The 11,325-nt window shown below is 38.4% G+C and overlaps 1 protein-coding gene across 3 annotated transcripts in view; it reads left to right on the top strand.

Annotated features, from left to right (window-relative positions):
* The window catches only part of LOC107720248 (neurogenic locus notch homolog protein 1-like), a 56,879-nt gene that overhangs the window by 30,606 nt on the left and 14,948 nt on the right, over positions 1-11,325 (top strand). For all 3 annotated transcript variants that reach the window (XM_016527897.1, XM_016527898.1, XM_016527896.1), the window contains 10 exons: positions 1,773-1,886; positions 2,104-2,337; positions 2,420-2,530; positions 5,219-5,411; positions 5,914-6,059; positions 6,169-6,282; positions 8,674-8,793; positions 8,886-9,038; positions 9,114-9,342; positions 10,325-10,526. In XM_016527897.1, coding sequence (XP_016383383.1) covers positions 1,773-1,886; positions 2,104-2,337; positions 2,420-2,530; positions 5,219-5,411; positions 5,914-6,059; positions 6,169-6,282; positions 8,674-8,793; positions 8,886-9,038; positions 9,114-9,342; positions 10,325-10,526 — 1,616 coding nt within the window. The remainder of the gene's footprint in view (positions 1-1,772; positions 1,887-2,103; positions 2,338-2,419; positions 2,531-5,218; positions 5,412-5,913; positions 6,060-6,168; positions 6,283-8,673; positions 8,794-8,885; positions 9,039-9,113; positions 9,343-10,324; positions 10,527-11,325) is intronic.

Below are 11,325 nucleotides of genomic sequence, written 5' to 3'. Positions count from 1 at the left end.
AATTTATATTATAATATAATATAATATAATATATTATATATAATTGGTAATGGTATATATATATATATATATATATATATATATAAAATGGTAATTTAATTAATAATTGTTTACCTGAGAAATGTTTGTTTAGAAATTCTAAATATATTCTAATACATATTCAAATGTTTATTAGTAGCGATCTAACATTTTTATTGTAAGAATACTTTTTGCCCCTACTTTGATCCTTTGTCCAGTTCCAATGACGTGAAACTAATTTTGTTGAAAATGTAGGTTTGTGAAAGGCTCTTCTTATTGAAAAACAGCACATTTAGGATGCAGAGGAATTCATGCATAAATGAAGGAGGGTAGAGCGGAGGTACAATATTAGGCATGATGAGGTTGTGTAAGGGGAGGGGCCTACGGGGACCCCCAAGAGCGGTGTAAAGGAGTTTTGGGAGATAGTTAGCTGAAGAAGTGGAAGCTAGGCCCCCTTCACTGTTTCAGATGGAAATCAGAGCTCCTTTTCAGCATGCGGCGCAGGGATCCTTTTCAGTAGTGTACACACTGAATCCATAGCAACCACAATGGGCGCTTTTTAAAATGTGGCATTTTAGAGGCTCGGAAGAAATTCCTGTTCTGAAGATGCATGGGACACTCCTTGATTACAGATGCCCTGGGAATGGTGGGAATGGCATAAACAAGTTTGGAATTTGTTATCAGGATTATCACTGTAATAATACAAGTCAGACTTGACAGACTTGATGATAAAAAGGACAGAAAAATCCCATAGATTTACACTAAAGCCATATCTAGAGACCAGAATGTCATAGAGTCTGAAGGTAGGCTACGAAGACTAACACGCAGCACCTTAAGAACTGCATACCAACAATTTTTTTTACGCACTTGAATGGGTTAAATGCAGAGCACTAATTCCAAGTATGGGTCACCATACTTTGCCACACGTCACGTCACTTTTATTTTTTATTTTTTTAATATATTATTAATACATGCGGTTCACATGGTTATTTCATGTATGTTATATTTGCAGCAGCAATACTTCTTACATGCTCACAGCAGCATGTTGTGGATTTATTGGCAGTAACAAGTCTCGGTACTTGCTCTGCTGCAGCAGCAGCAGCATAGCAGATCTATTCCGCCAAGACCAAATACATTAACATTATCATGTACATTACCATGCCAATCCCTCCAAGAGTTGTCATGACAGAACTATGATAAATGTCCAATAAATCTCCAAACTGATGGATTTGTAGCCCTTAATGTGTTCAGACTGTATATTTGAACAGCAGACATCTTTAGCGAGGGATTAAAATAACTGAGGGAGAAAGCACAAATGTTGGGGGTTCCTGAGCGATGGGGTTGCTGAATAGCATGAGGTCAGGGGTTGCGTGGGGCTCTTTTGGTGAGACGGACTCAGAGAGGGGGGCAAAGGCTGGATGGGAGAATGCACATTGTGATGGAAAACTTCTACGGGACAAAGGAGGCAACCGGCATGGCTTGGCATGCCACTGAATAGACAGTTCCTCTTTGTCTGGTGCCCTTGGTCAGGAGGCCTTGAAAGGTTTTTACCGCCATTTTACACCCTTCTCCCCCTCTCACTGTGATGGTTGGTTGAAAAGCAGCTTGAAAACCTGACAGAAAGGGGGAAAGCTTACAGCCAAGTATTAATGAACGCTGGCCATGTTGTATACGAGTGTGGAGGAATGAAGCGGGTGCAAACCAGAGGAATCTTTGTATTGACCTCCTCCCCTATCCTCTCGTCTCCCTCTCAGGATTCTCGGGGAGTCAGTGCCAGTTCGACATCGATGAGTGCGCTAGCACCCCCTGTAAAAATGGGGCCAAGTGTATCGATGGGCCCAACATGTACACCTGCCAGTGCGCTGAAGGTATGAAGACGCCGTCTGCTTGTTTCAGCTTTAAAAAAAGTCATAAAAATACATAAAACATATTTATGTTGTGATTATACATTTTTACAGCTCTAAAATATTTATTTGGCTATAAATTTCTCACTGAGTCATGGAAAAACATGGAAATTCCAGGGCATAAATGTGAGGAAATGTGTGTCATAATAAATATAATAAATGAATCTGTTTTCCTTTTTAGGATACACAGGGCAGCATTGTGAAACAGATGTAGATGAGTGTCTATCCAACCCGTGTCACTACGGCACTTGTAAAGACGGCATGGCGTCCTTCACCTGTATGTGCCGTGCTGGTTTTACAGGCCGTCTGTGTGAGATCAACATTAATGAGTGTCTCAGTCAGCCGTGCCAAAATGGAGGCACCTGCCAGGACCGTGAGAATGCCTACTTATGCATCTGCCCTAAAGGAACCGCAGGTGCCACTTTTACTGTAATGGTCGAAAATGTGAACTCCTGCTTGTCAAAAGCTCTATTCTAAGTTCTATTTTGTGTTAACAGGTGCTAACTGTGAGGTTAACCTAGATGACTGTCAAAGCAATCCCTGCGATTTTGGAAGATGCATTGACAAGATAAATGCTTACGAGTGTGCCTGTGAACCGGGATACACAGGTGAGTGGTCTTAGATCGTGTGCTTCATACGTCGATAAACAGCAGCTGCGCTGAAATATAAAAAAAAATCTCATCATTTGAAATGAGAATTCAATTGGATAGTTCGCCCAGCAAAGAAAATATGGTCATTATTTCCTCACCCTCTTGTCATTCCAAACCCATATGCTGTTCAGTTTTCAAGATCTTAACAAGACAAAAATCTTTACAAATATCTTTTCCATACAACAGTTAATAGTTTCCATGAGCTGTCAAGCTTCAAAAAGGTCTATAAAATATAAAAAGACCATAAAAAGTCTGAACAAAAACACTGAAAACAGACTGAAATTTGCATAATTATTAATTGATAATATTTTGTGTGTGTTCTGTGTATGTGGGTTTTCTACCTAAATAGCTATCGATTACAAGTACATAGTAGATATTTTACTTTACAATTAAATAAAGAGATAAATGTGTAAAACTGCTAATTCTGATGTTCGTTTTTACTACTGAGAGAAAAAAACGAGAAAAAACTATTTTCATGTATACAGCAATATACATCAATTGTGCCTATTTTTAAAAAAAAATCAGTTAATCACAAACCCCACCCCGCAAGCTATTTTTATTGATCAGCTCAGTCACCTGTCAAGAAAAGCTCAGAATTTATGGATTCAGGTAAGAGTTCAGAAAAGTCACATATGGATCTGATCGGGACAGTCGTGCTGTCTATCAGGATTTGCTACCAACTCTACACTCAGATTAAGTTTAGGGTTAAGGGTAAGTATTTGTTTCAGGGTTGTGTAAGCAATAAACACCATGACTATGTATTGCGCTTAACTGGTTTAGCCACTAAAATAGGTGTCCTGAGAAATTCTCTAGACTCTATAGGTAAAATTGTTAGGGCGGCTGCCTATGTCTTGGGAGGTCATGGCTTTGGAGAGTGGATGTGGGGTCTAGCATGAAGTCTTGCATAGGTTAGCAAATGGAGAGGTTTTCTAAAGTTATTTGTATGTAGCGTCTGGACCAATCAAACACAATTTTTCATTTGATTTAACAAATCAGTTATTCATTAGATTAACAAATCGTCACAGTCCCCTCACCCAATAAACTGGGTGCCAGGATGTCTGCAACGACACCAGGCCCCCCCTGGTCCCCATGGCAACCACGACACCTTTGCTAGACCAGATACATTTACGACCTAATGGAATTTAGGTGGGGAAAATCACTGCCTTTTCCATAAGGAAAATCCCCAAGGCACAGTAGGAATGGACTTTTCTACTAATTTAATTCATAGGAAAATGTTGGACTAGTTTAAGTGTTTATGTAGTTAATAAAGTCTTATTTGTATCACACTTGACGTTGTTCATTGTTTACTCATAACTGGCGTCCCTAATCATGCAGATTTATGCTGCAGGCTCTGTGTAGAGTTGTACAGTAAGAAAGTTATTTCCCTTAACCAGGAAATTAACGTTCTTAGAATTGACAGACAGTTGACCCTGAGAGGTCAAGTAAATATCTACAGTGGATCTAAATATTTATAATTAATTATAACTAGTTATGATTAATTATTCATATTTCCCCATGAGCTGATTCGCTACATGTACTCAATTTCTTGTACTCCTACGCGTATCCTCTAGTATTTCATAAGAGATCTAAACAATGTCTCAGACTGTGCTCTGATTTGCCAAGATAACTGTTTTCAATATGAACTCAAACATAATTTTTTTCCCAAGACTATACTAACCACATTCACTGTGTAACTCTTACTGCATGTCAACAAGTCTTATTTTTTAGATTTTTAATAGAGACATCTGAGACAAAGTTGATACTTAAAGGTCCAGTAGGAGATCTTTGAAAATGCTAACTTTAGCCTGATAGCACTGAAAGCGAACGTCCCACCCTCCCTGCAATCGCCATCCAAAGCCACGCCCCCTGAACGCAATACTCTCACAGACCAGAATACCAGAGACAACAATACAATAGGCTACATCAGCGGTTCCCAATTCCAGTCCTCGCACCCTAGCATCCAGACACTGCGCAGCATGTGAAGAGACTTTCAACCAGCATAACAAAAAAATTTTCTGAAGACAATCACCTATTACACCTTTAAGTGAAACATACTCCACTAGGTCATTTAAAGTTTTGGAAAAGCCACTGCGTTTGTGGTTTTATCAAGGCAGTCTAGGTGGTATACTCACTGAGCCCAGGTCTTTATCATTGTAGAAGAGATGGGGAGTCAACAAAGAGTTCAGCAGGTGAGACAGGCAACAAAGCAGGGTGGGGAGAGACAGCTGGTCAGCGAGCACACATTTGGCCTGGGCCGTGGTGTTGGCTTACAGTCTCGCCCAATCCCATGTCTGCCGAGCAGACACGCAAGCCAGCCCGCTCCCTCATTCAGCCAGAGATCTCCAGGACATCTGGGAGTTTGAAAGGAGAAAAGATTTGTGAAAGTCGATCTTTTAACAGGGGGAAGTTGGCCGGTGCTTTAAAGACAAGTGACAAATGAAACCTCTGCTTTTATGCTGGCATTGCGTTTAGTAAATAGTGGTGCTGCCTGAAGTGGAGTCTAAAAGCTAGGCCTTAAGCCTAGGATTTCAAGAAAAACATGGAATGGCTAAATGAGTGCAGTCGATTCAGAAGTTATTTTGACTACCATACGACATGTGACACTCTTTAACCATTTTCATAATTCTGTCTTGTTTTTTTTTGTAGGGAAAATGTGTAACATCAACATTGATGAATGTGCCATCAACCCCTGTCACAATGGTGGAACCTGCGTTGATGGAGTCAATGGCTTTACATGTCTGTGCAGAGAGGGGTATCATGACCCGACCTGCCAATCACAGCTCAACGAATGTCTTAGCAACCCCTGTATTCATGGACACTGTGAAGACAAAGTCAATGGGTGTGTATTATTTACATACATACACTGCCATATGAAAAGTTTGGGGACAGTAAGATTTTTTGTTAAGAAATTAATACTTTTATTTGGCAAGGATGCATTAAATTGATTTTTTTTTAACATTTACAATGTTACAAAGCATCTCTATTTTGAATAAACGCTGTTCTTTTGAACTTTATTTATCAAAGAATCTCTGCTTTGAACACTGATAATTACAAGAAGTCTCTTAAGCAGCAAATCAGCATATTAGAATGATTTCCGAAGATTCTGTAGATAATATAAACAAATTATGTCACCCTGCTAGAAAAACCAAGTACCAATACCAGTTTAAAATTGGTTTTTGCATGATCAATATGATCAAGATGGCATACTGGATCCAACCCCCCTGAAAACAAACAAACAAAAATAGACCTTATACCAGCAAACCAGCTCAATTCAGCTTAAGACCTGATGTTTTGTTCTAGACCAGCCAGAAACCATGTAAAACAGATCTAATTTCTTACAGATATAACTGTATTTGTGACTCTGGCTGGAGTGGTGCCAACTGTGACATCAATAACAATGAGTGTGAGTCCAACCCCTGTATGAATGGAGGCACCTGTAAGGACATGACCAGCGGCTACGTCTGCACATGCCGTGCTGGCTTCAGTGGTTCGTATAATTTATTCTGCAAATGTACAGAATATGTGGTATGCCCTATGTGGTATGCCCTCTTGACCCCCACTCAAACACACAGTGTTTTTCTAACATTTAATTATAGGTCCCAACTGCCAAACAAATATCAATGAATGCGCCTCCAACCCTTGCTTGAATCAAGGAACCTGTATCGATGACGTGGCTGGATACAAATGCAACTGTTTGCTGCCTTACACTGGTATGAGTTTAGCTTTATTCATGACATTTTGAGATTGTTATTTGTGGATTGTAATACTTTTCACCAGCATGTAGTATAGGGCTGTCAAAATGGCTGAAAAACTAAATTCGAATTTTGTGCTTAAATATTATCAAAATTCGAATTATATTTGAATTTAAAATGCATAATTTCAGTTAGGGTAAAGAAAAGCTTTTGGCTTCTCTCCTGAGGCCACAAGAGCGCACATCGAGCATAAGATAACAAGACTATCCGGGAAAAAACGTGCATAATGTTTCAAATAATGTTTATAAACCAATTATAATTAATTAAGTTGCTTAAACAACTATAAACAAAACAGCATCATGTATGTATGCATAGTTTAATACAAAGGGCCGATAAACCAATCACACAAAGTGCATTTTTTCATTTAAAACCACGAGTTGCAGTCAGATGGGGAAAAAACCCGCCATAAAGTCTCGAGATATGTTTTTTTCAAAGTTGAACTTGCATTAATTTTACATGGCTTTCTAAACATGCGGCTCTCTTGTGCGAGACGCTAGTGCACCGGTGATTGATGTCCCTCTAGAAAATGCGCGAAATATGCGTTCTGTGTGAACGGCTTGGTTTCAGCTTTGACGTAAACAAGATCTTCTCCGCATTGATGTTCTCTTTTCCCGTAATATTTGTAATTAACAACGCAGCAGCAGCGCCGCATCTAGTGGCTTCAACTGGATAGGCTAAGAAAAACATTAAAATGCAATGACACTTACATCGTCATCACATCTCGTGCGCCACGGATAAGGCTACCTCCTTAACGCACACCTAAAATTCGAATGCAACGTTTTTGCATTCGAATGTGGATTTTTATTTTAAATTCGACGAATATTCGAAATTTGAATTTTTTTTTGACAGCCGTAATGTAGTATGTGACTGTTTAGCTGTTTAAACCAGTTTGAGAGTTTGGGAGTTGATGAAACGCTACTAATCAACTAAATCATAAAAAAGTAAAGCTATTTTATTTGATTAGTTTTATTAGTTTACCTGTATTTTATCAGTTTACATCAGAGAGCTGTGAACATGCAAATGGGTTGTTAAACTATTGAAATATTAACTCAAAATCTCAGGGGGGATTTCAAGTACAAATTTGACTTCAAAGGGTTTCGAGTGACAGAAATGTTTGAGAATGTCTGATGTAAACTTTAAGTACTGATAGAAAAAAAGATCTCTTCTGGTTACATATAAAAGATATTTTTAAGTAAGTGTTTTATTTTTTTAAAGACCATGATGACATTCTGACAATTAGCTTTCTTTCCTGTGTTGATGTATTTCCCATTGAAACAGGAAGTTGTGATGTGTTATTTCTTGTAAATAGCCAATACCCTTTAGTTTAAGACATAAACATGAACAGTGATTTGCTAATTAAAGGAAGGATTCTCATTCTAGAAGCATTTTATTAAACACATTTTCAGATACGCCTGAAAGTGCAAAATGATTTATCAATATTTTTAGTGCACTTTCATGAAGAAAACCTTCTGAATTTTTTTTTTTATCTATAGAATATTCTAAAGTACATTTTGACAAATTTTAAGACCTTAAAGCTAAAAAAACACATAAAACCTATTTATTTATTAGTTGAATAATTAAAAGCCTGAAAAACAAAACTAAACTTTTTTTTAACCTTTTTGATGGGGTCTATAAATGGCTTTAGTGCGGCTATTACTTTTTGATAGATTTTGCTAATTTTACTATACTTAAACCACTTTAAATTATGAGTAGTTTGTATTACAATTTCAAAGTCAGGAACAACAGACCCTCCTCCATCAATCTAGTTCCAGACTGTTGACAGAGGCCCCTCAAGAGCCCTACAAGTATCTCTGTTGAATACAGGAAAATGTTTTCAACAGACGACACATTCTTTCCTCTCAATGTGTTATTTGACAAAACAGATAATGATGTTCTGCCTCTGGAACAGAAATCATATTAATTCCCAGTGACTATCTTTTTGGAAAAATCCACACAGCGTTATATCAAGAATAACAAAAATCTAGTCGTACCAGGGTGGGAACAGTAGCCTGTCATGTTTCCTGTTTGCCCTACTTCCTCTCTCACAGAAACGCAAATGGCCAGACAATGGCAGGAAAACCTGCTGGCTTCCTGCAGGGGCCGGCCGTCGTGGAAATAGATAGGCCAAATGTGCTTTGCTTTGCTAGGACTGACTGTCTTATCTCCAACAGAGAAAAGAGGAATTGGTACAGAACCTGTACTAAAACATAGTGTCACCTTCTAAATTTAGGCCTTCATAGAGGAAGAATGTCTCTTAAGAACATCTTAAATGCAAAACACATACTGAATGCCAAAACAATGTGGAGTTTTTCTAATGCTTCAGGTTTTTTTATATATTTTATCTTCCAGGTGAGAACTGTGAAACCCTGTTGGCCCCATGTAGCCCTAAACCCTGTAAGAATGGAGGTGTGTGTAAGGAGTCCGAAGACTATGAGAGCTTCTCTTGTGTGTGTCCTGAAGGATGGCAAGGTACAACATTCACCAAACTAACAAGAAATTTTATCCTAGCCTCAATATTATGCATAACTACATTCATACTTTGTGCTCTACCTCAATTGTAGGCCAAACGTGTGAGGTGGATATCAACGAATGTGTCAAAAACCCTTGTCGAAATGACGGCATCTGTCAAAACTCTATTGGCAGCTACAAATGCAGTTGTAAATCGGGCTACACAGGCCGCAACTGTGAGACAGACACTGACGACTGCAAACCCAGTGAGTGTCCCATTTCAGCCTTAGTTCAGTCTAGTTGATCTTGCCTTGATGTCTAACCCCGTCCTTTTCCTGTAGACCCTTGCAGTAACGGTGGCTTCTGCAAAGACGCTGTGAACGCCTTCACTTGCACCTGCCTACCAGGTTTCCGGGGGAGCAGATGTTTGGAGGACATTAATGAATGTGACAGTAACCCATGTAAAAACGGCGCGAACTGCATGGATTGTGTGAACAGTTACACCTGTACCTGTCCACCTGGATTCAGTGGGATTCACTGTGAGAACAACACACCTGACTGTACTGAGAGGTAACAACGGCACTCTTATTTGTATCTTTTCTGTAAAAAATAGTGACCTTTCACAGTCACTGTTTTAGCTGCAACAGAAAACTCTTACAATCAAGAGGCAACAAGACAAACACATATCGACGAAGCAGTAACAGATATGTATCACAAAACAATTGCCCAACCTAAAAATTCAAACCCTATATGCCATTTCTGCACAACAGTAGAGGTGCAAGCAAACATGCTGTTTTCACAAATATAAAACTCTTACAAATACTTAAGAATTTAAGTAATTGCCATCACATGAATAAATTATATTTTAAAATAGAAAACAGTTATTTTAAATTGTAATAATACTTCACAATACCACTGTGTTTCTGTATTTTTGATTAAATAAATGTAGTCTTTGTAAGAATAAGAGACCTCTTTCAAAAACAAAGCAAAACAAAAAAAAAATCATTTCTGACTTGAAAAGATATTTCAACATTATTGCTCTATACAACACGGCTATCATGGGAACACTGATCCCAGCTCAGTTTTCAGAGTCTCGTTGTTACAGTCTAGCCTTGTCAGTCAACCGATCTACCTCATGGTAAAGTGTACCAGAAAAAAAGCCTCTAGCACTTTTTCCTCCTCTGTTGTCCATTAGTGCCCCCTCTGGTAAACAAAGGACAATGCAACTATAGAGTCATCACACACCTTTATATATTACTTAAAGGGGCCCTATTATGCTCTTTTACAAAGTCTTGATTTTGTTTGGCCCGGAAAACAAACGCTGTAGTCCAAACGAGCCGTTCGTTGTAGTTCTTGAAAAGGGATTTTTAAAAAACGAAATATCTCCCTTTGGAGTGGACTTTGAGATTCTTTTTTATGCCCAAACATACACACTACACACTGACTAAAATTAAAAAAGTGAAAAAGCATAATAGGACCCCTTTAAAAAACTACAAGATGGTAAATTAATGTAGTAAATAAGACTGATAATCATAATTATTTTTTCAAACAGCTCTTGTTTTAATGGCGGCACATGTGTGGATGGCATCAACAGTTTCACTTGCCTGTGCCCAACGGGGTTCACTGGAAACTACTGCCAGCATGACATCAACGAGTGCGACTCCAGACCCTGCATGAATGGAGGCACCTGTCAGGACAGCTACGGCACATACAAGTGCACCTGCCCTCAGGGATACCATGGCCTTAACTGCCAGGTAACAAATCAAACGTTTAGACAGCATGTGACATGGAAAAAACTTAGCAGGTATCCATCATACATTCATTGCTTATAGTGTTTCCTTGTTGATTCTGTAGTATAATTCTAAAATTTGCTGAAAAGTTCTAAAATTAAATGAATATTTAGTTATCACAATATTCCCTAAAAGATATATACTAACATTTTTTGAATACATTTCTATTAATTCCACTTCTTTTAAGTAGTCGATGCCAGTAATTTAAAAATGTAGGCCTATTACTTTATATATTGATCTGTCCCTAATTCACATCAGCATTTATTTTAGAAAATGGACAGGAACAGTGTTATATTGTACAGTTTTACAATATTAAAGTTACCTGTCATTTTTCTTTGTTTGTAGCTCTATGATTTTAAAGGGATAGTTCACCCAAAAATGAAAATTTGATGTTTATCTGCTTACCCCCAGGGCATCCAAGATGTAGGTGAATTTGTTTCTTCAGTAGAACACAAACGAAGATTTTTAAGTCAAACCGTTGCAGTCTGTCAGTCTTATAATGCAAGTGGATGGGAATCACGGCTTTGAGAGTCAAAAAACATACACAAACAAAACCAAATTAAACCCTGCGGCTTGTAACGATACATTAATGTGTAAAGACACGAAATGATCGGTCTGTGCAAGAAACTGAACAGTATTTATATGTTTTTTACCTCTGATTTTCACCGCAATGTCCGAACTGTCCAGAGCTCATCCTGAGCGCGTTCAACAGCCGGCGCTTGACGCGTCTTCTTCTTCTTCTTGCTTTACGGTGGATCGCAGA

The sequence above is a fragment of the Sinocyclocheilus rhinocerous genome, unplaced genomic scaffold (genome assembly GCF_001515625.1).
Source record: "Sinocyclocheilus rhinocerous isolate Xijiao unplaced genomic scaffold, SAMN03320098_v1.1 scaffold62, whole genome shotgun sequence".
NCBI classification, from domain to species: Eukaryota; Metazoa; Chordata; class Actinopteri; order Cypriniformes; family Cyprinidae; genus Sinocyclocheilus; species Sinocyclocheilus rhinocerous.
Note: the sequence above shows the minus strand (reverse complement) of the source record. Positions and strands in the feature narration are given on the sequence as shown.